Source organism: Ovis aries, chromosome 2 (genome assembly GCF_016772045.2).
Source record: "Ovis aries strain OAR_USU_Benz2616 breed Rambouillet chromosome 2, ARS-UI_Ramb_v3.0, whole genome shotgun sequence".
NCBI lineage: Eukaryota > Metazoa > Chordata > Mammalia > Artiodactyla > Bovidae > Ovis > Ovis aries.
In genome coordinates, this window is record NC_056055.1 from 131,990,195 (window position 1) to 132,015,488 (window position 25,294).

The following is a 25,294-nucleotide window of genomic DNA, read 5'->3' on the forward strand; positions in this document are numbered from 1 at the left end:
TCACTTCAAGTTGATTTATGTTTTCTTTTGACATGGTCCCCTTCATCATTCTGAAGGGCATTTCCTTAATTTCAAGCACAAAAAGAGATGTTCCAGGTTTACTTGTATTTCCTCTGCCCTAACTGTGAAGTGAAAGTGAAGTTGCTCAGTCATGTCTGACTCTTTGCAACCCCATAGACTGTACCTGCCAGGCTCCTCCATCCGTGGGATTTTCTAGGTAAGAGTACTGGAGTGGGTTGCCATTTCCTTCTCCAGGGGATCTTCCTGACCCGGGGATCTTCCTGACCCAGGGATCGAACCCAGGTCTCCAGCATTGTAGTCAGATTCTTTACCAGCTGAGCCACAAGGGAAGCCCCCTAACTGTGAAATCAGCCATTTTTCTAAGCCTCTACTAAGGCCCCATCTCTATTAGTACTCTGGACCCATCACAAGCATGTAGAAGAATTTAGGAAAACTATGTAATGGATTACTTTTTGCTTTTTGCTCTTTGAATTTGAAAGATACATGCTCTGTGCTGGAAATTCTAAGCTCCTAAAATATGTAAAGGTTCATAAGAGTTCACTGCAATTTCTTCACTGTACAGATTATCTTTACCATATCTAAGAAGCAATGCAGTTAATAATTCCATGCATAGCGTAGTGCATTTATAGTACCAAGGCCTATAAAAGGTGATTAAATCTGTGTAAAACTGCTCTGGTAAAATCTGTGACTGCCAGTTTAGCAGTGTGGTTGGTGGACTTCAAGCAGACAATATGGGTTTGTGTCTCAGTAGAATCATTTAGCATGAAAATAATCTCTATCTTACTAGGTTGCTGTAAGTATTAAATGAGATAGCTCCTGTAAAACTGACATATGAACAGTAAAAAGATATTTTAATATAAAACATTACATAGAAATTCTAATAATCACTTACATGTTAAAACTTCTAAGAGAACTCCTTGGTCTCAAGAAAAGAAAAACCAGTGTGGCAAAAAAAAAAAAAAAACAAAAAAAAAACTCTTAGCCTTTTAAAAATGCAAGATTGCTTTGATATGCAATATTTTTTATAGGACCTTTAACATATCTCAAATTGCAACTTTGTTGAAGTCTGGTGATTGTTCTATTTTTGCTTATTAATTTTCTCACATGCTTTGTTAAATTCAGAATGTTTTATTCTTTGGGGTTGACAGATAAAGTGTTTGTTAAGCTATTGAAATTATTGAGAATAAACTACTAATGAGATACAGAAAAGTCTGTAGCTCTTTCAAAGGTAAGAAAGTGGCTTGTTAAAACTATGAGTGGACCTGGATAATGAGTTAGGAAAAAAAAGAAATATTCAAGAATTCCCACTTGTTATTCAGTGGAAATTTTATAGAAGAGATAAAATTAATGAATTACTGAATTTTTAGTGTGAGAGTGGTATTATTTTTTAGAGTCCTTACCTTTTAGAATGGGTTTCCCTGGTGGCTCAGACAGCAGAGTCTGCCTGCAATGTGGGAGACCCAGTTTTGATCCTTGGGTTAGAAAGACACTCTGGGAAGGAAATGGTAACCCACTCCAGTAATCTTGCTTGGAGAATTCCATGGACAGAGGAACCTGGCAGGCTACAGTCCATGGGTTTGCAAAGAGTCAGACATGACTGAATAACTTAAACTTTTTCATTTAGAATACATACTAACGTATTAAAATGAAACGTGGAAGATATTTTTTTGCTGAGGGAAGTGGATGAGAGTATATAGTCCAGCAGTCAGCAAATATTTTTCTTTTTTTGGTAAGCTGCTAGATAGTAAACATTTTAGGATCTGCCTTTGCAGGCCATACAATCTCTACTGTAACTACTCATTTCTGCTATTGTGGCATGAAAGCAAGCATAGACATTTAAACAAAAGAGCATGACTGTGTTCTAATAAAACTTTATTTATAAAAATAGCTAGTAGGCTGGATTTAATATGTGGGTCATAGTTTCCCAACCCCTGCTATAAATGAAACAAGATTTACCATGACAAATAATTATGAAGCTCAGTCATGGGTATATAGAAGTCATTACACTATTCTGTGTATATTATATACTTGAATTTTCCTATAATAAGTTTTATATAATAAAAAGTCAAAAAAACACAACAGATGAAAGTTTGGATAAGAGAATGGGATAACCAGGTTTGTAATAAAATATACTACTATTTAAAATATACATTTAAAAGTATTCATAGTTTATTTTAGTGATCAGATTTATTGGCAAGAATAGAGGACTATTTTCTATTTTTGCTTTATATAATTTTCCTGATCATTTTTTAAAAATGTACCGAATATGAACATCTTGTCCATCTTTCAAGAAACTGTTTATTTTTTGTGGTGCACTAAACTTAGGCATACTTAAGTGCCACGAGATTTTAAAACACATTTTATGTTTAAAGACCATCGCGGAAAATAAGAGAAGCTTCACACAGGATTCTAGGACTCTGAGTGGCAATGCTGTTGAAAATTCAAGGTTCAGGGTATCTCCTTGCTCCAAATCTAAAGCTGAGATATGTAATATGTGAAAGAAAACAATATACACAGCTTAGAAAAGAAAAAGACAAACTTTGTTTAATAAGTTAAACATTTCTGTGAGCCAAGAACAGAAAAGAAATGCAATTAAGAAAGTAAGGAGGTGGAGTCGTGGGCTTGCAGGCCCATAGGTGGTGAAGAAGGCAGAAGCAATTGAGAGTCTGTATCCTTTTGAGGAATAGAGAATAAAAGTACACTAGATGAGATCGAGATAAGAGACAAGCTCACTGCCTACCAACTAGGAGCTGTGCTAGGCGACCCTCACTTACCCTGACCTCTTCATGAGGAATCTTTAAAAAGCTGCTGCTTACTCCGGCTTGGCACTACGGTCTTGGATAAGCTGTATATTTCTTGAAGCAGGACAGAAGCGCAGCCTGGCAACCAGTAACTCACATATTACCACACAGGATGTGATAAATTCCTTGCCCCAATTCTTCTTTCCTCCTATCCATATCCTACACCATTCTAACTCTGAAGTTCTTTACACAAAAGGGAGTGTACTTTTTCACACTTTGACTTTGGGCTCAGCAGTGGGACTTGCTTTGGCCAGTGGGACATCAGTAGATGTGATGGAAAGCAGGGGTTTTGAAATGTGCTTGTCTAGTGGGGCTTACAGGGCTTGCCTGGAGGCTCAGTGGTAAAGAATCCACCTGCCAATGCAGGAGACACGGGTTAGATTCCTGGGTCCGGAAGATACCGTGGAGAAGGGAATGGCACCCCACTCCAATATTCTGGAAAATTCCATGGACAGAGGAGCCTGGCATACAGCCTACGGGGTTGCAAAGAGTCAGCCATGATGTAGCGACTGAGCACAAATGGGGCTTGTGCTTTTACACTTCTGCTACCCTCAACCTGGGACCCAGCCCAGATGAGTATCTGTGGAGAACTGCTCTACTTGCACAGACCTGTGATGTGGAGCCGAACTTCTCTAGCTGACCGGTAGACTCAAGCTTATTGTTATATGCCACTGAGTTTCTGTGGTGGTTTGTTTTGCAGCACAGCTAGCTGATATGGAAAACCTAATACTGGGACGCTACTGTATTAAGAACGTAAAATATATGCTATTAGTGTAGGGAACAGGTGGCAGATGGCATGAACATTATTATAGAAGCTGGAAAAATGGCAACTTGTATTTGGTAACAATGCTGCCTGTGGTACCATGAAAGACTAAGGGTGGTTTCTAGGCTTATGTTGAAAGTTATTAGCATGTTACTTTTAGATCCATTTTAAAAGGTGCTGTAAGAAAGAGACTAATTCAGGAAAAACAAAAACAAAAACCTTACAACTTGCAAGAATTCAGAGGGGTTTAAAGAGCCCTGAACGTGCTTATCTGGAAAGCAAAGTTCTTGATTTCCAGCCAGGAAAAACCTCAGATTCAGCTTGGTGGGGGGGGGGGGGGGGGGGAGGGGGAATATAATTAAGGGCATTGCTATAAATTCCTTTAGCAAGACATCTGAAAGAAGGCAATGCCTAGAAGATCCCCTCAGCGAGATAATGGGGCTTCTAGAAAACTAAAGGGCAGGATCTCTCAGAAGGCTAATTGGTGGAAGTTCCTTTTAATAGTCTAGTATGTCATGTCCCCAAAGGAATTGTGGGTATGGCTTTGTACAGTTTACAGAAAACAAATACATTTTAAAAAATCCATGTTTTTGACAGAATTTTGTCTCTCTCAAAAAAGATATAAAAAGACCTCTGAGCCAACAACATTTCATAGGCAGGAAGTAGCTGAGAAACCTTCTTAGTGTGAAAAGGGGCATATTCTCCAATGCACTTTCTGGAAGTGATCAATAACAATGACAGAAATCTAAACTTCCTGAGAGCACGAAATCAAGAGCAACAGAGAACAACAGACTGGGGACCCACTGCCAGCGAGCAAAATTATGGTCTAACCCAGAAAAATGCCTTACTTCCAGAGCAGAGGGACAGGCTATATTTTTCCCAGGGTATTTCAGAAGTGGTGAATGCTAATACCTTCTGATCGTCCCCTTTTTGATCAAGAGTATTAAATGCACCTAATATATCCTTGTTCCATCATTCCATGTACGGTAAGGGTGAAGGAAAGATTACACACACACAGCACACATTTTAGTTCATACGTTTCCAGATCAAGGAGAACCACATTCAAATCTGATATATATCATAAAATATTAGATTTTGATCCCGAGTCCAAGATTGGATGAGGCTTTTGAGGGTCTTGGGTTAAGGGTGAGTTTGTTTTGCCTTCTTTTTCTTAAGGATTTTTTTTGATGTGGACCATTTTTTAAGTCTTTATTGAATTTGTTAAAATATTGCTTCTGTTATATATATACATATATATGGGCCTTGAGGCATGTGGGATCTTAGCTCCCTAAGCAGGGATCAAACCTACCCCTTGCACTGGCAGGTGAAGTCTTAACCACAGGACAGCCAGGGAAGTCCCTACCTTGTAACTTTGAAATTCCTTCCACCAAAGGCAAGTACACGTACACTTATCTGCTCCTTGGTTTGGGGCTCAACTATGGATTTGCTCTGGCAGTGGGGGATCTGTAGATGTTGTATAAGCAGGGGCTTGAAATGCTTGTACAAGGGGTCTTGCCCTACTGTGCTCTCGCCTGTATCAGGAGATGACTTTCCCCTAGAGAGCTGCTTCTCCCTTAGCCTGACCGCAGCAATGAACACACTTGGAACTGGCCCGGCTGACTGCAGACCCGCAGCTTAAATCAGCGCTACCTCACAGACTTGTGAGCAAAAGAAATGCTTACTGTCAACTACTGAGCTTTTGAGGTTGTACTGGCAATAACTAATGAATACGAGGGAGAAATTTCAAATTGTCAGTGGAAGATCTGGTTTGAGATTAGAGAATCTTGGAGCTTGCTGGCCAACTGCAAAATCCTTAGATGGGTAGATGTAGGTTACAAAACCACTCTTCCCCCTCAAAATGAACATGAAAATCAAAGCTCCAAAGCACATAAATCTATCATTAAGAAACAGTGCCACAAAATCAATAATCAGAAAAATAATCTGAAATAATAGCACAACTTAAAAGTTTCATATTCTCAGAGATGAAGCAATACACACATCTTTCAAAAGAATAAGACATTAGGAAACAAAATCAGACATGTTTCAGTAATGGGTAAAGAGTAGAAAAATTAGAAACACATAATCATTGAAATAAAAAACTTAATGGGCAATCTAGACTGTATACAGTCTTTATATTAGAAGGCATTATGAAAAAACTACTCCAAAATACAACAGAAAGAGATATTTAAAAATGAGAACAACCAGTGACAATTTTGAGGGAGTATGGTTGTCAAGAACTCTGGAGTCTGAAAATTTACCCTGCTTGCAAAATAACCAGTTAACCTGCCACAGTCTCACGGATGCTGGCAGAAAACTCGAAGGTCCTGGGTCAGAGGCAAAGGACTTTATCATCCACAGTGCAGCTGGCAGTCTGAGCTGCCTCCTCTCACCTCCGAAGTGTTACAGGAGGGGACAGTGAGGGGCCCAGATGCATGCTGTGCACATCCATGAGACGATGGCAGGTTAACTGGTTATTTTGCAAGCAGGGTAAAATTTCAGACTCTTCAGAGTTCTTGACAACCATACTCCCTCAAAATTGTCACTAGTTCTCATTTTTAAATATCTCTTTCTGTCGTATTTTGGAGTAGTTTTTTCATAATGCCTTCTAATATAAAGACTGTATACAGTCTAGATTGCCCATTAAGTTTTTCATTTCAATGATTATGTTTTTATGACAGAACTGATGAACCTCAAGGTTAGGGAACCTAAGTCTTTTATAAAGGGTAATAAGTCTACCTGTCCTTTGCCCTGGAAGGAGACATTATTATACCGGACAGTAAACCAATCGCCTTTTGCTCCAGGAGACTGTTTCCTAAGCCTGTTCACTGTATACACCTTCCTGAAGAGAGAGACAGTACCTCTGCTTGCACGAAGTGGAGACGTGGGAGCTCGCTCATCACCATGTCTTCACAAGACTTTCAGGATCAAGTGATTCCAGGCCAAGAAACAAAAGCAGAATTGTCCCATTCCTCAATGGATTCGAATGAAAACTGGTAATAAAATCAGGTACAACTCCAAGAGAAGACACTGGAGAAGAACCAAGCTGGGTCTACAAAAAGCCTCCGATATAAAGTGGCACATATGCTGTGTGTTAAGATCACTTGTGTATTAAGCAACCAAGTCACAGTGAGAACATCACTACTGTCTGAACAGCTTATGGGGGAGATGGGATGCTTGGCTCCTGATGTTTCCGGTTTCTTCACTAGCAGTCTATGAGGCTCAGAAATAAATATGTGAAACTTCAAAAAAAAAGGAAATGTAGACTTGTAAGGGATCTATGGGAACAGTATCTTACAGTGAGTTACACGAATGTATTCATCTGTCAAAACTTACTGAACCCTACGTTTATGACTTGTGCACTGCACTGTAATTTAATCTCCAAAACAAGGCAAAGTGATCTTGTAAAACAAACAAAGGAAAGAGAATAAAGTGTGGACAAATTAAGGGGGGCAGAAGAGGTGAATTCTTTGGTTCTGGCGAGTCCTTTGAAAGTAGCAGATTTGGAAGCAACCAACCTGCTTTACCCAAGTGGCATCTGATTCCATGTTACAACATTTTTTCAAAATACATAATTAGACTAAGCTACCTAAGTGGAAGGAAGTCTTCTCCACTTCACTGTGTCCCTTGAACCCCAAACCACTGAGTCATTCGCTTTTTCCTGCCACCTGTAATTCTTTGCTTTCTTGCTTCCATCTCAGTTAGGCGCCTCTATTTTTTTTCCATTCACTTTCTCAAGGGGTCATACAATGGAATAAAATTCTCTATTCATGCTCCATTTATACAATAAAGGTTTTACACTTCATTCTTAAACAAAGAACAGTGGCTGAGTTAAACAGTATATAAACTTAAATCAGAACATGGAATCTTGCTTCCTGTGAATCCAAGCTTCAGTATTTTTTCGTGTCCTAGCAGAAGTTCATCTCCCTGTTCTTTACAGTATTAATTTTATAGAACTGTTATGACAGCTAAGTGGGAAAATGTTTACAAGTGCTGAGAACAGTAGTGACATAGAGTTCAATATATGCTATTATTTTTAAATACCACTGAGATTTGTATGTAGACTGTTTAGTCTCCAATAGGAACGCAAAAGAACAAAAACATAAACTTGAAATTAAAATTAGCAGAACCTTTGAAAATGAATCTCATAAGTAGGGCCCCAGTTTTTAAAAAGGCATATAAATATTAGAATATTTATAGAGAATATGGACTTTACAGAATCTCTAGTAAGAAACACACATAGGATTCCTTTATGTTGTATTCCAGTTGGACAAAAATTTTGCACCCATTATGTGTAAACAGGATAGCTCGGCTTGAGGTTACAAAAATAAAGAGTTTGTTTACAAAAACTTATGATCTTATAGGGGACACAATATACTTTATACATTTTAGATTAAAAAAAAAAAGCAGGGACAATAGTGAAAAGCAAACACACACATTGGGTTTTCAAACTCATTCTAGCTTAAAAAAATTATAAATCACACTATGTATATAATTTTGTATCCTGCTTGCTTTCACTAAATATTACACATTATTCCAATGCTATTCCATAATTTTAGAAGGACTTCCTGTTGCTGCATAAATATAAATTTGTGAAGTAGTTTCTGAATTCCTTGTTACAGCCGTTGATACTTGGTGTAGAGGTTAAGAGCATAGGTTTTGATGAAGACTGGCTACATAAGATGACCCGCTTCCCCACTTGTGATTTTGGAAAAGATGATTTCCCACTCATTTCTTTGAATGTACTTCAGCTTTTCTGTAAAACAGGAATAATAGTACCTACTTCACAGGTTTTGAAATGCATGCAAACCAATTAGCCTGGCAAATAGTTAAGAGTTCAGTAAATTTAGCTATTTTTCTAAGAAATAGTTCTAAACACTTTGATTGCTTCACCAATAGCCATTCTGTGCCGTCTTATTATACAGGAGTCATACAGTTAGAGATGAAGATTAGGCACTGATTTACTTAAGTAAATCAGGCTAATCCTACCCCACCAGCCAGTGACTGTTTCGAGTAAACCACGCATATCCTAAAAAGTCTATGGCATTCGTGTGATCACAAAAATGGACAAGCAACCAACAGGTCAACAGATCTCATTATGGCCGTGTTAAGCTATACATTAAAGTAACGGTTTTGATTTTTAAAGTAAGCTGCTTTTTCACTGAAGGATAAACCCTACATAGAAATGGTAAATTGTTTTTTGGACGTATTATTTGTACTTTCTAGAATTCTTAGGTTTGCATCTGTATTACTGGGTGAACTCAGAAGGTATAACTTTGATACTAAATTGTCTAAGTTTTGGTGTCAGATAAGGTCAATCCTGGAGAAGGCAATGGCACCTCATTCCAGTACTCTTCCCTCGAAAAGCCCATGGGTGGAGGAGCTTGGTGGGCTGCAGTCCATGGGGTCGTGAAGAGTCGAACACGACTGAGCGACTTCACTTTCACTTTTCACTTTCATGCATTGGAGGAGGAAATGGCAACCCACTCCAGTGTTCTTGCCTGGAGAATCCCAGGGACAGGGGAGCCTGGTGGGCTGCCGTCTATGAGGTCGCACAGAGTCAGACAAGACTGAAGCGACTTAGCAGCAGCAGCAAGGTCAATCCTATCTTTGTTACTTTTGCTTCTAGTGCTGCAGGTTTAATTCATTCACTCTATGAGTGACCATCAATTTGCCTTTCGGCATTACATGTTATCCTCTATTTCTGCTGTTTTCACTGTGTTTTACCATACTTTTCTTGACAAAATAGCTGTTTAGAAGAGTTTTTCAAAAATTATTATTCAGGTGCTTGTGCTTTTATTATTTTCTGGGTTTATTATCCTGTGATCAAAGAACATGCCCTGCACAACTTCTGCCCTTTAACACGCACTTCAGGGAAATCTTGAAGCTCCAAGGACTGCTTTCAGCTTTTACACTCCACTCAGACGTGATGTTATGTCCACCATATGGACAACAAACAATGATCCATTTCATTCCTCTGGGAAATTCAAGGAAGCGCAAAGGATCTAGGCTTAGTGTAGAAAAGGGTGATTTCCTTGCAATTTGTCTTTAGGACAAAGGCTGAAAAGAACAAGTTTAAGGATTTTTTTCCCCCCATGTTGTTTTTAATCCTGTGGTTAAATATTCTAAATCAGCTGGTATTCAGAAGTTATCTTTCTGGGTCTCCTCTGCTGGCTTTGTTATTTGTCAATATTACGATCTGATCAATTTGTAAACTATCTTATTTGAGAAAATGTAATTCTCATCACCATATGTATCTTTTTTTTTTCTTTTTAAGAGTAATTTCTCCCTTCTATTTGATTAGTGTTACAATTCACAGACCATTGTGGTAAGTCTTCAGCACAATCTCTAAACCATTTTTGTACTTCTATATTTTAATCCTGTTATCCTGCATATAAATATTAAGGTTTGCTGTCTTCACTACTGAGTGTAACTATATTAGTGTACATGCTGTTATTAAGCCTTATACCTCCTCCTGTAAATTTTACTCTGAGATACTTTTTGTGTCACATGTACATGACAAGATTCGATTTAAAAGTCTCTTGGAAGAAGCAAATTATTTCACTTTCTTTTTAGAATTTAAATCATCTAAAGTTTTGATCTTAAGTGCTCCTTTTTACTTTTGTCTCATATACAGTTTCATTCATGTCTTTTTCAAGGACTTTGACAAGAGACATTCTGTTATTGTTATCCACCTTGACAGATTTCACTGTTAAATTTACACTTAATTTTCCAAGTAAAAAACACAGTAACTTTTTTCTTTACAAAAGAATTTCTCTTCACTTCATTCTCCAGCCCCCACAAAAAAGGGGAAATTTCCATACTTTCTTGACCTTCACTCAAAGATTAAGATTTAATAAATTGTGCTTTCAATTTTAGATTTACAATAATTACCTGTATTACTCTAACAGTTGCACTGATTTCAATACTCATTGACTCATCTTTCCTCATTCTTTTATTCTGAATTTTGATTCATTCTGGCAGTGTATTGATTATATTCAAGTACTTTTTTCCAAATCAGCAGTACAATGAACATCACAGAATCCTTTTCTGTTACCTTCACATCTGGAGTAAAGAAATCCTGAACTACACAACCCTGTAGACACTGTTCCATTCCAGCTGGCATCTAATGTGCTGATGAAGATCTTCAGACTTGAGCCCTTTTAAAAATCAAGGTTTCTTCTACCAAAACTATTTTTTTGTTTAATGCATCTTGCCTTCTTTGGGAACATCTATTATTCAAAGGATACATCTTCATTATCAGCCTTTTGTATCTCCACCTTTTCTCTCAATATATTCATGTGTCGGTGCTTTTGATTTATTGTAACTTATTTAAGTTGCAGAATTCCTCCGAGGAGAGCTTATTAAGCACAGTTTAGAACACTGATGAAGACAGCTTTAATCTGGTTGATAACAAGTTGGGGGAACCCCTCTGTCTTCCCTTTGCTGGTTCATGAGAACCTGTAAGATTCTGCAATCAGTGTGACAGTTACTGTTCTTCATTATGGGTTAGATTTTCTGTGACTGTTTGCTATTTCTGACACAACTTTTAACTTAGCTTCTCCCTGTCTTTTCCTTCTCTCTCTCTTCTTGTGTCCTTGTCATCATAATGCCCTGTTGTACCAGAGTAGGAGCTGATGCAGGTATTTTCTAATACTTCCTGCTTTAAATGTATTGGATGGATACAGAAAGCCCTTCTTTCTAAATGCCTCAGACTACTGCTGTTCTCTTACACTGCAGGAGTGTCTGTTTCATTAGCCTCATGTTGATACTATTTAGTACATTAAGAAACCAAAACTTTAAAATGATGTGTAAGACAAATACAAAAAATGCATAAAACATAAAAAGCACAACTCAAAAAGCTTATCACAAAGTTATCACCACGCTGATCAAGACAGACAAGATAACCAGTATACCATAAGCCCCCTTTTATCCCTCTGTGACCCTTCTCCAATTAATTCTGCTTTTGTTTCTGAACCCTTTCACAAGTGGGAATCATACAGCATTTTCTTTTGTTGGTTCCTTGGTCAGTATGTTTGTAAGATTCATCCAAATTATTACATGTAGCAAGCAAGTTAGCTCATTTCCTCACTATAGAGTACTTCACAGTATCCATTCCGCTGATGGACATCAGGGGTTGCTTCTACTTTGAGCTACCAATAAAGTTCATATGTCTTCGGTACATGTATTCTTCTTTTTTGGATACACACATTAGCAGTGGAACTGCTGAGCTGAGGGTAGATGTGTGTTTTAACATTAACAGGTATTTGTCAAATATTTCTCAAGTGGTTGAACCAATTTACACTCCCATCAGCAGGTTATGAGATCCTGTTGCTCCACACTCACACCAACATCTGGTATTGTTGATACCTTAATTTTTGCTGCTCTTATCAGTGGAGGGGTATCTTACTGTGGTTTTAATGTTTTCTTGATGACTAGCATTATTGAGCATTTAACTGATTTTAAAGATTCAACTTACATTAAATGTCAAAGTAAAAAATGTTTTAATGAGAGAATGTTTTAATGTTTCTTCACAAAGACTAAAGAATTTACCCAATCCTCCCTTCCTCTGCCAAAAGACACTGCAATCCTTTCTTGGCCTTCTTTTGTGAAGTGCCAGTAGCGTAAATCTCTTGACCATTTCTCAATGAGGACACATTTAGCCAGGCTGATTTCAGAACTGGCAGACCACAGGGACTGCTTTAAGCTCTTTTAGAGTTCACTAAAGTGCTGATGTAATATCCAGCACATTGTCTGAAATATCAGGCCCATTCCATTTCTCCAGGAAACGCAAGGATGTCTGTAGATCTAGGCTTAGGGTGGAAAAGGCTAAGGGATTTTCATGCAGTAAGACCAAAGTTCTTAGGATAGAGGATGAGAATTCTAAAAAGTCCTGCTCTAAGTGTTCTAAATCTGCTGATGGGCGGAAGATCTTTCTGGGCTGCTTGCGCTGCCTTTGTCATTCAGCACTGCTCTTCTGGTCAGAGGTGGGATCTCTTCCACAACTCTCTCCACCCCAGTGAATGTCAGCTGTGGTTCTCTTGGTTAAGGAAAAGTTCCAAGACGTGCAGCTTCAGGGCCACTAGTTAAGAAATGCAGAATGAAAGCCTTTTCTGATGGGACTCTCAATAGCTGTCTCAAATTATTAGTATAGCCTTCTTATACACAAGTTAATAAGGAGTGTTAGAAGGTGGGAAGCTAAGGTATCATCTTGTTTTACGTGACAAGTTTTTTCAACGTGGGATTTGAGTCGGCTATTAAAAAAAATCCACATCATCACTGCTTTATAGTAAACATTTCTCCTAGTATCTACTATTTTTACCCGTGTATCTACTTATTCTTACCTATTCAAGTTTCTATGAATGATACCAATTTTTTTTCTTAAACGTTTTCAAGGGTATTTTTGTAGAAAGTTGGGAGAAGGGGGTTGCAAGTATTTGTGTTTACACTGCCTTTATTATTTTATGTTCTAGATGAGGAAACAGGCCTCAAAAGGCCATGTTGATATCACACATGAAATACACTCTTGGGAGAACTAAAGACAAAGATATTAACAAGACTTAGAAAACATGATACATTGCTATATTACAAGTAACTGAAAGCTATTAAACAGAAGCTGGGTATTATTTCAGGCACACTGCTAATCTTGCAGGATGTTGTAAGGAGATCTAATTCCATTCTATTTTATTTATTATTACTTACTGAGTCACTGCAGTAACGTAAGACTGGGCTGGGTGAAAGATGGGACCATATTACAGTGTCTACAGTTTCCAGATTTGGGGCACAAGCGGTAGACAGTGAACCCTGCTGGAGTTCTGATGAAAGGATTAAGCCAATGTGGTACTAATGGGAGATGAACCCTCACAGGAGTTTGCAATGGTAAAGAAAAGATGGGTACTCTCTTCAAGTGTACTTTCTCTTTGCCACTGTCGATCCAATCTCGACACGGACAAAGCTGGTCAGTCCGTCAGTCCCAGGGCTCTCCTCGTCTACTATAGGTTCTTCCTAAAGTCAGTCCTACAAGTAACAAACTGTGATCCCTTCTCTGCTGCTGTGTCACTTCAGTCGTGTCTGACTCTGTGCGACCCCACAGATCGCAGCCCACCAGGCTCCCCCGTCCCTGCGATTCTCCAGGCAAGGTGATCCCTTCTCTACCTTCCTCCAATGTCAATGGAACCCTACGGTTCTTAAATTACTAATGTACTAATGTGGGAAGAGGAAGAAAGTTTTTTTGTGCTTAACTGGGGCCCCAAACCAAAATAACAGAGTTTGTTGATGATGAAAGGAACATTATGTATTTTTATATATCAGATCTTCCTGTAAAGTAGTAGATAACTCTATTTAGATGACTTTAAATCACTTACTTTAGCATTAAAAAAAAAAAACAACCCACAAAAATAAAAGAAACAAAATCCCTAAGAATTCTGTGCTGTGACCTATAAAATAACACTGGAAAATGGTAATATCTGAACAAGAAAATTACTAGTAACACCATTTACCTACAAGATCAGAAACGGAAAGAGAGGCAGGAAAGTTCAGAGTGTAGATTAACAGGAATATCTGTGAGTAAGCACTGTGGTTACCCTACTGTACCCAGCAGTTTCCCAATTATTTGCGAAAAACAGAACTTGCCTTTTCATACATTCCTGACTTATGCATCTGAAACACCAATAACTTTCCTTAACAGTCTGCTAAGGCCTTCCTCCCACCACTTCTGTAGCAGTATGGTCGGAAGGCAGTTTCTAGGACGCCATAGGAACCACAGTCTTGGTCAGCTCGCAGGTTAGCTAGCTCCCGTGGACCTGGACGTTTAGATTGTGGCTACAATTCATATAAGATGGCCAGTGGACTTTCTTTTCCTGTGATAACCACTCAAGTGGATTCTCACAGGACCTGTTAACTTGCTGAGTGTAGTGGGACCTGCATATGCTCCTGAGGGCAATTCTGACTAAATACAGCATGGTCATTGTAATGAATGAACTGCAATTTCATATTGTAACTAAATGTTTCTGTTTGACCCCCTAGCAATACCATACCTTCAGTTCACAGGATCCACTGTTCTTGAGTTACTGTTTCTAGAAAAGGAAATAATGCAATCCATTTATTAGAATTCAGATATTAAAATGGAACTTCTTACCTAGTAAGGATGACCATTATGTTTTCTCTCTTTACTGAAATCATATGTAAAAATAACAGCCATGACTATTATTAGAGCTTACCACTCACATATGGAAGAAATAAAACTTGCATGTGGTTGTATTGCTGGGTGAAAAGGCTATATAAATATTTCACTTGTTTCTGCCTTTACTGATATTTTGCTTTATGTGTTCATAAGAAGTTATTGACAGGTAAACTGTACTTAACATATCAAAAGATTTTTGAGGTGCACCAAAAAACATTCATTTTATAAGATTCACTTTAGGACTGTAGTAATACACACATATGCAGACATGATTTCTGTACCCTTGTGATTTTTCTACTTCAATTTTTTACATACTGATGATATCACCTTCAAGCTCTTTGCCATTTAAAAAGAATACACAGATTTAGGAAGTTCTTCAGAGCCAAAATCTGATTCACTTATTAACATAGTTCACTTCAAAATAAATGTAAATAGAAAATAAAATTAGGTAGAAGCTTTGAATGACATAAAGCAAATAATTACCATCCTTCAGAAACATTGAAAAACATCTGCCAAGAGGAAAAAGCTGGCCTGACATTTTGTGAGATGGCTTATGTTTTTCAATTTCTTATGGTAATCCATATTTATTGATAATAAATTGAGGGAAAGCAGATGCTTAATTCTAAAAAATGCTCGAGGTAAACAACTTGGTAACTTCTCAGTGTCTTACTTTTACAATAGTCCAACCTAAGGCCCAAATATGGAATCTCTTTAGGTCAGTATACCACAAAGTCAACGCCAATGGCGCAGAGTCACTCAGAGACCTTGTCAAAAAACCCAACCCAAACCTAACAAAATCAGTGTACCTGCATTCTAAACAAACACCTGAGGTGACTCTTGTAGACACCAAAGTTTAAGGACCACCGCTCTAGACAATACAAATTCTAGCACGTCAGGCTCAATACCTTAGATACCACTGGAACGCTGCACTTTCTGAGTGGCAATTTTACCACCACCTAGTGGTAAGGTCTCTCATTTCTATTTTCTGTTCATTAATATTGAGGAGGTTGAGAACACATTTCTGAGAAGGGTAAAATTCTCGAGTAATAATTCCCTTAGTATTTTGTATTAATTTTTAATCTAGGGTTGGATAAAAAAGTTTAAAAAAAGCTTGTAAATAAAACCACACCATACCATATGAATAAAAAATAGTTTATATTCCAAGAGAATCTTGCCTAAAAATTACTCCTTCTAATACTAATGCCCTGTTTGTAGTATGCCTCTAAAAACACTTAATTCACAGTGCAAACTACGGTCTTTTTTAGAGTTACAGGGCTGGGGTACACCAGCAAATTAAAGGCTCTGGAAGCTTCATGGTCAAAAAAACCTGTGAACTAATAACAATTGAACGTTTCCTAAATATACTGGACCATGAAAATTTCTTTCCAAAAGAAATACTTATTGACTTCTTTCAAGACAATAGTGTTTCAAGGAACATAGTTTGGAACATGACCTCTAGAAGCAGCAAATCTGAGTGAGAGCTGCTTTCAGTATGTGATCGACCATAAAAGATCTGACGATGAATTTACAAAAAAGTCTGATCAGGATTTATTTTAAATGTTATTTATTATGCAAACCATATATTTGAAAGAGAAGTTTATTGATCTATATTGCTTAGCATTTTCTTTGAAATAAAAAAAGACTAATAAAACCCACACTATGTTAGCAATTTTAGTAACCGACGTTATGCATGGTATCAAAATGTCTATACATTTTATTCTTATACCAAAAGTGCAATTGAGAAGTAAACATTTAGGTGAAGACATAAGCACTAGATTATTAAATGCTATTTTTTAGGTTCTAGAATTTCCTCATTTTAAGAAAAATGTGACATTCTGGCTTTAAAATTTTTAGGGATCAACTGCAAGAGACAGGAAAGTGGCAACAAGGCAAAACGTTTGAGAGGATTAAGATTAAATGTACATGGAAGCCAAAGCCAACAATTATTCACTGAGGAATGCAATTGGGAGAGGAAGTGCAAGAGAAAGTCACACTGTAAAAGCAATGAAGTGTTTTGCAGGCAGAGAACTATTATACCTTTTTTATTTTTTTAAGAATTTATATGAAGAACTCAAAGTAGACAAGGCATCTTACTGAAATCACGACTGTTTGCTGGAACTGGCTGCTGCTCCTAAGTCGCTTCAGTCGTGTCCAACTCTGTGCGACCCCACAGACAGCAGCCCACCAGGCTCCCCCATTCCTGGGATTCTCCAGGCAAGAACACTGGAGTGGGTTGCCATTTCCTTCTCCAGTGCATGAAAGTGAAAAGTGAAAGTGAAGTCACTCAGTCGTGTCCAACTCTTCGTGACCCCATGGACTGCAGCCTACCAGGCTCCTCTGTCCATGGGATTTTCCAGGCAAGAGTACTGGAGTGGGGTGCCATTGCCTTCTCCGGCTGGAACTGGCTATCTCACCTTAAATGAAGAACAGAAAACTTGGAGGGCTGGAGGGTATATGATAGCTCCCATGTGAATAAGTAAAAGAGCAAGAAATCAGGTTTTATGTCCATTATAAGGATTAACCAAATATGCAATGGACTCAGGCAGTAGAGAGCTTCCTATTTTTATTTAGATTAACCATCTGGCAGGAATATCCGGGGGAGAATTCAAGCATTAATCGAGTGGTAGAGCTAGATAAACTTCAAGACACAATTTAATTCTAATCTGTGAAAATGGAACTACGTGTGTAGTAAATGAGTTTGGGATGAATAATCTATTGGTAATTAATCCCTAACTCTCTTCGGAAGTTTTTCATTTCTAAAGACATCATTGGCTTTCTTTTTAAAATATGGCCTTTGGCTAACAGAAAGATACTTGGCTCAATTCTTGTTCAGTAAGTCTTGCCTGGGAAGATAAGACAGGATATTTTCGTATCTAAATTTGTTAAAATTACTGATTCAAAAAAAGGATTTTAAGTTCTTAACAGAGAGATGTCCAAGTAGGAAATACATTATTATGCTTAGTGAATTTAATCTTTTCACTGTTTTTAATTCAGGATGTAAGATGCATGAGGAACCAATTAAGTGGTATTTAACAACTGTATACCACTTAATGTCTTTTTTAAGGTGCCAAACTCTCAACTTTATACCTTTATGATATGTATCATTCATCTCAAGAGAAGATAAAACTTTTTTCTTGGATTTTCAAAATAGAAGCAGAATAAGTTCCTAATTTTTAATCCTTTTTTGAAACGACTGTTCTTCCTATCATAGTTTGTTCTGAAAATTGCTTATAGGTCGTATTTTTGGAGCAGCCATTACATTTTATATTTATAGAGGAAAAATGTCCACTTATCAAAGCCATTGGTATTTATTTAAACTTACTATCAACAATAACTTAAAATTTTTCCTTATCACTCAAACTGCTGTAAATCTTAAAATCTAAAATCTTAAAAGATCTGTACAACATTACCAACAAAGTATTCTGGTATAACTACAAAAAAAGTATAAAAATATTTCTAATGATATGTCTTTTAGCCCTTGCTTCAGAGTAAGTGTAAGGAGCCAATCTACATGTACAGACTGAGTAGCAATTACCATATTTCATTGAATCTAAGATGCAACTGACTGAAGAAAGCACCTTTATGTTCCACTAAGAGAGAAAGAAAAAAAAAAGGCTGTCAATTATTTACTGATTGATATCAAAATATTTCCAATTTCAGAAGTATAAAAATATGAAAAAATGTGCATCTCAAAATCAATGAAATGTCATTTAACAAATTTCTAAACACTGTCTATTAAATAGTTTTTCTCATTCTTATCTTTGACATAAATAAGGCATGATTTAGTTAACCAAAGAAAACTTTATTTCTGCCACATGTAACAACATATTACTCTAAGAAACAACTACTATATTAGTTTTAGCATTAATGTGTGGTTGAAAAACACATGTCAACAATCTTACTCCCCAGACAAAACAATGCTGCGTACAAACTATCAGGTATTTGAAAAAAAAGCCGTCAACTGTCCACAGGGAGTGCGTCCAGTCACATTTTCAGTCAGTCAGCTGAGGATTACGTCATTATTTAGTCTTTGTTCTGCAGAAAGAACACAACACAAGTATGAAAATCATCACCTGAAAGGAAAGAGCTGTTGTATACAGTATTCTTACAATGTTAGTTGTTCCCTTATTTCAATACGCCCAATATTATCTGCTTAATCACAGATGCCCCCAAATAAGCAAAACCAAACTTACTGAGAAGGATGATGCAAGTGGGTACTGAATCTTTGGAGGGAAAATGCATACAAAAATCATGTATGATTTGAGGATGACAGCTTTGGGTTTTATCCCTACACACCAGGCTGACTGAGTGGGTGCTTGTATTTGTCTTCTTAACCATGAGTCCAACTAGAGTATGTATGCTAAAATATTTTGTTCTTTTAGGTTGCTAAACTCAATTAACCATAATTGTTCAATCATAACTGAGAAACAAGGATAAAGTTCAGAGGGATTTCCCTCAAAACAGTATGTCAGGATACAAAACAGAGGAAGTGAAAAAATCAATAGTTGTACAAACTGTTTTATATGATTAAAAACAGAAGGAAATGGACCTATAAAAACACACACACACACACACACACACACACAGATCAGGATGCTCTAAAATACTAAAATTTGAGTTTTCCTCAAATAGAAAGAGAAACATATTTTGCACATCAGATCTATCTCAAAATAGAACTCAACAACTTTCAAAGTGATATTCTTACACCAGTTTCTTCTCCGATTTCCTAGGCACAATTCAGTTAATCTTAGGCTTATTTCTCAGAGACTAATTTCATTATGAAATCCACAGTAAATGAGGATTCAAAGCAAAAATAAATTAAAAAGCCGTGCTGCAACTAGAAGACATTCAAAACCAATACAGTTCATTATGTCCTACCATTTTCAACTCACCTGACCCTACCATATCTTTGCCCTGAATACGTATAACCACTCAACAAAGGGAAAAAGGACAGATTTGCATTTCATGACTAGTCATGCTGAAGAAGACACACTTCTTCTAATCAAGGAATTGGATGAAGTATAACACTTAAACATGTTATTTTAAAGCTTCATTCTCAAAGCCAGGTGGTTTTGTACCATTAAACTTAATTTCTGACCGTTTTTGATGAGATGACATAAAAAGTTTCAATGAAGTCATCAATACATGAGTTTTAGCTCACATTTGCAAAGTATTTAAAAATTTTATTTTATAAGGAATTTTGCCAACTCATTTTCTCTCAATAATCCTGTGGAGAAACTCAGCCTCAGAAAGGTGAAGATAACTGCCAAATCACTGCTAAGTGTCAGACCTGGAATCCCAATTCCAGATCTTCTGATTTTAAGTCTAATATTCTCTATACTATATAAATAATTATTTTACAAAAGGCTCACTCACAGGAGTAATTTATATATTTTCCCCATATTAAGAAGTTAGTATTGTCCTCTTTTAAGGACAAAGATTCTTTGAGTAAGAGTAAGAATTACTACCTATATTTTGAAAGACTCACAGACATGAATAAGCAGGTTTGCATGCTATTTTAGAAGCTCGTCTAAAGCGAATTCAGTTCTTAACATTTTATTTGTAAAGACAAAAAACTGCTTTCAGAAAGACTTATTAATTCTTTTTCACTGGCAAATTTAATATTTCTACACTGTATGAAGTAATGGGAGTGGATTTTGTAACATTTGAAAATATTTCTAAATTGAGATATTCATAATGGCCCGAGGGCACTTCCTATTGACAAGTGCCTCCTGCAAGGAGGAAGTAATCATGTGACTTGCTTCATCCAAGGAAAAGTCATCTGCACTAAGGACCCAGACAATTCATTCTGATACTTGCCATTTCTCATAATTGGTCAGAAAAGAAAACTGTTTTTGAGCCAGTAACTTCAAACTGAATCGGATGTGCTTACCACCTGCTGCAGTTTGACCAGCAGCGGACTTTGGAAGCAGGTGTGTGTGTGTGAACAGGGAAGCACTCAGCTTCCCCAGAAACTCAAAATACATTTTCAGAATAAAACAGTGAAAGAGTTGAACAATGGTAACTTTTAACAATGTTTCCCCAAACTGTGGAGATGTGAACTGTCCTATATATAGAAATTTAGGTCTGATTTCTTAATAGTAAAAAAAAAAAAAAAAAGGCATTCATAAGGTTGTATATGGCATTATGTATAACTGACAAGAGTTTTTGGTAAACGTCAAGGTTATTTTTGAAAATACACATATGTACATGAATGTGTAGTTTTAATGCACTTATTTCTGAATGTGTACTTTTAATGTACTTATTCACAAATATGAGCTCAGAAAAATACCATTTAGCTCCAAAAAGATGCATTATAATTGACTCTTGAACAATGTAGACATTAGGTGTGGTGACCCTCTACACAGTTGAAAATCTGCATATCACTTATCATGAACCCTTTTATAAATGTGGATATTTCATACCCACAGTTCTACGTCCACAGATTCAACCAACCCTGGACCCAACCAACCTCAGTAAATTGTATTACTTACTACTGAAAACATCCACATGTCCACAGTGGACCCATGCAGTTCAAACTTGTGTTGTTCAAGGGTCAACTGTATTAGATATTGCTTTTTAGGCATTTCACTAATGCCTGTCAAGACATACTTTATAAAGACTGTCATGTGCATGCTAAGCCACTTCATCGTGTCCGACTCTCTATGACCCCACGGACTGTAGCCCATCAGGCTCCTGTGTCTGTGGGACTCTTCAGGCAAGAATACTAGAGTGGTTTGTCATGCCCTTCTCTAAGACTGTCATAAATTACCTTAATTGATAACTTAAGATGTTAGCTAAAAAAATCTTTAGAAGTCTTCTAATTTTAAAGTTTATGTAACCATATAGTGAAGTCCAATTCTTAATATCTAAGACATTCACACACATACACAAGTACTATTTAATTTTCTAAACTGAAATCTGATTTTATTTCACAGAAGGACAAAAACATTCTCCCAGTAAACATAAAAGACTTTTTTTTAAAGTGTAAAAAGTCCAAGTTTAAAAAATATATTGTAAAAATTATCAGCAAACTTTTAAGTCACAGTGTTTTTAACCAACAACTTCTAAATCCTTAAAAAGAAATTCTCTATATATTTCTTTCATTATACTATTTAGCCAATGTGTTTTAGAATTTATATTATAAACACCTTACCTAAAGAATCAGTAAGTTCTTTGCCGTTTGTTAGATTCTTCTCTTGGGGAGTCTGCCAACATAACTTTGAGTCTGACTCCATTCAGGATCTTGCCATGTAAAGTGGTAATGGCATCATTAGCACTTAGTCTATCAGCATACTTGGCATACCCCACATTTTTTCCTGACACAAGGTAAACTTCAATCAGGTTACCAAAACGACTGAAAGTAAAAAAAAAAAAAAAGAGAGAGAGAGAGAGATCAACTGAAACTGATAAGCATATATGCCCAGGTCTAAAAGTTAGGATCTGTTCTGGACTCCTTTTCCACTCCTTTCCCCACATCCAACCTCTAGTATGTGTCAATCTTTCTTGTTAAACATTTCCTCTATCAGTTAATTTCTCTTCACTCTTATTCAGGTCTTTTTCCTCACTCTGAGCATCATTATCTTTTTCTTAGTTTATTCTAATACCTTCTTCAACAAAGGTCTGTATAGTCAAAGCTATGGTTTTTCCAGTAGTCATGTACGGATGTGAGAGTGGGACCATAAAGAAAGCTGAGCACCAAAGAATTGATGCTTTCGAACTGTGGTGCTAAAAAGACTCTTGAGAGTCCTTTGTACAGCAAGGAGATCCAACCAGTCCATCCTAAAGGAAATCAGTCCTGAATATTCATTGGAAGGACTGATGCTGAAGTGGAACTCCAATACTTTGCCCACCTGATGCGAAGAGCTGACTCACTCTAAAGACCTCGATGCTGGGAAAGACAGAAGGCAAGAGGAGAAGGGGACAACAGAGGATGAGATGGTTGGATAGCATCACGTACTCAATGGACATGAGTATGAGTAAGCTCCAGGAGATGGTGAAGGACTGGGAAGCCTGGTGTGTGGCAGTCCGTGGGGCTGCAAAGATTCGGACTGGGCAACTGAACAAAAACAATAACAGATACCTTCTTCACTAGTTTCCCTGCATCCTGGGCTTACCCCTCCCCAACTCGTTCTCTACCCTGTCTTCTGAGTGATTTTTCTAAAACACAAATAGGATCGTTTCCTCCCACACAGTCCCTCTGGCAGCTCTTTATGCCTCCAGAGAAAGGATAAACTCCCTAACAGCTTGTGGGCCTTTCTTGACCTGGGTCCTTGAACTCTCCCTGCTTCATCTTTCCTCAGTCTCTTAAATCCTATATTTCACTTTCTCTCTGGTGGAATAACCACCCACATGCCCAAGTTTCTTCCTTGGCTAAATTATTTATATCCTCCAAAGAATCTTTTCTTCTTTCAAGAAGCATTCACTGACTTTCTATAGCTGTTGCCCCTCCCATATATTTCATAGCCTGAACATTCCTTTTCACAACACTAACCTCTCTAGGTTATAATTTCCTATTCACTTATCTGTCTCTTACATGTGATCAGTTCTAAGAGGACAAGAACTATTATGTCTTGTTTACATAATATTGATATAATGTTTACACAATGTCCCTGGCACTTAGTAGGTACAGAGAGAGGTTCAAAAAAGAAACAGAATAAATTAGTTAAATAAAAATCAAAACACTTGAACCACATTGCTGCTATTTTGTGAAACTCTAACAAGTTTTCTATCTATCTTTTAATTCACTAATGTTGTAAGGCAAATAGGAAAAGATCAAAAAGAAAATGTTAAGGTTAAAGAAGTTATACTGGAAACGAGTGTCTTCCCCTTTTGAATACTTATTATATATAATAGCAAGCATTATAATCAAGTAATTTTTTACTCAATGTAATTATATGATCCTTAAGGATCCAATAGCGTGCTAACAAAATAGAAGATGCTTAATAATCATTGTTCAGTTGAATTATAACTGCAAAGGAAAAGGAAAAGAATTCTATTGGCCAGATCTATACACATGTGTTTTCTATCAAGAAACAAATGACTTGTTCATTCTATGTATGTAATTTACAAAGCAATACTATATGTTTTATGTCTTCAAAACAAAATAAAAGGAAATTCTGTGTGGGGACTTAAGACATATAAATAATAGAGAAAAGGAGATAACTATGTATTTTTAAAGGTGATATAAAACCACAGACTTTTTAAAACCACAGAACAAATCATCTCCACCTGAGAGGTACTGGACACAGGAAATTTCCCGATTGCAAGAATGCTTAATGTCTAGTTTAAATAAATTATTTTATTTTAAAATATTTATTAAAATTAAAAAAAAATTTTTTTTGGCTGCTCTACACAGCATATGGGATCTTAGTTCCGCACCAGGGATCGAGCCTCCATGCCTTGCAATACAGCACAGTGTCTTAATTAGTGGACCACCAGGGAAGTCCTGGGATGACTCTGCACTTCCAATGAAGGTGTGGGTTTGGTCCTTCATTGGGGAACTAAGATCCTATGTGCTGCGTAACCAAAAAATTTTTTTAAGTTTTAAATAATAAGGTAAAATAAAATAAAATGTAACTCTATGGAACTGAAATCTTACCAGAATATATCCTCTAGTACATCTAAAGGCAAAGGATGTGGATTAAACACAATAAAAAGTCTTTCCTTCACGGGAGTGTCAGGAGGAGCTTTTTTTTTGCATGACGGTAGTGCGACATCCGTTTGGATTTGAGGCAACTGTGATCCAGAACTTCCTCCAAACTGCTGTTGAAGAATTAGGTTCAAAATGAGAAAAAGAAAAAACTGCACTTTAGGGATTTTATAATAAGTCAAGAGCTGAAAATAGATGTGTTATCATGGCACCTATGTGGTCTTTCACTATCTCTCTGAACATTTTCTTACACAGGTAATAAACAGAGGCCACATTTATTCTACACCCTAACGGTGTACTGCAAGGTTAAATTCTTACCTACTTACCAGGAATTGCTGCTGGCTTGCGTTATTCCACACCATTGATGCAAGCTGTGCAGCTACCATCTGCGTTGCCATTTTCCTAAGGAGACTGGAGATAAGAACAGGTAACTTACAGAAAACGAGAAATACTCAAGTCTCTCAACAGTAACTTGCTTCGCGTAACCTCTTCACCTGAGAGGTAAATTGTTTTCTACTTTTATTCTCCCAGTCATGGCACACACACCCAAAGTTTGGCTTTAGACTAGCTCCTGGAATGGTACTTACTCTGTTGCATTGCTCCCATCATCAATGAAGGAAACGCCTATCCGATTCCCAGGAGGGTACTGAAATCCATGTAACTTGTATTTTGCGTAAATAGCTGATGCTACATTAAAATACTGAACCACTCCATGACCTAGAACAAAGCAGAGAATATATGGGAATTAAAAAGAAAGCAGATTGAATACCTAGAGTCTGTGCTGTCACAAAGATAAAACAACATAGAAAGACACTAATATCACAACATTAATAATATATAATCAAATGTATCAGAAAACAAAGTTATTTGATACACAT

General features: G+C 37.0%; 1 protein-coding gene across 3 annotated transcripts in view; it reads right to left on the reverse strand.

Annotated features, from left to right (window-relative positions):
• Positions 1-7,802: 7,802 nt before the first annotated feature.
• The window catches only part of RBM45 (RNA binding motif protein 45), a 28,108-nt gene continuing 10,616 nt past the window's right edge, over positions 7,803-25,294 (reverse strand). The window contains exons 6-11 of one of the 3 annotated variants that reach the window (XM_060409729.1): positions 25,004-25,133; positions 24,743-24,827; positions 24,366-24,529; positions 21,921-22,121; positions 14,619-14,657; positions 7,803-8,338 (exon numbers count right to left, since the gene is read on the reverse strand). In XM_060409729.1, the coding sequence (XP_060265712.1) occupies positions 21,929-22,121; positions 24,366-24,529; positions 24,743-24,827; positions 25,004-25,133 (572 nt within the window). In that variant the 3' untranslated portion in view covers positions 7,803-8,338; positions 14,619-14,657; positions 21,921-21,928. Of the gene's footprint in view, positions 12,665-14,618; positions 14,658-16,311; positions 18,800-21,920; positions 22,122-24,365; positions 24,530-24,742; positions 24,828-25,003; positions 25,134-25,294 lie in introns of those variants that run through there. The other 2 variants (XM_060409728.1, XM_012132826.5) reach the window with 2 other exon arrangements.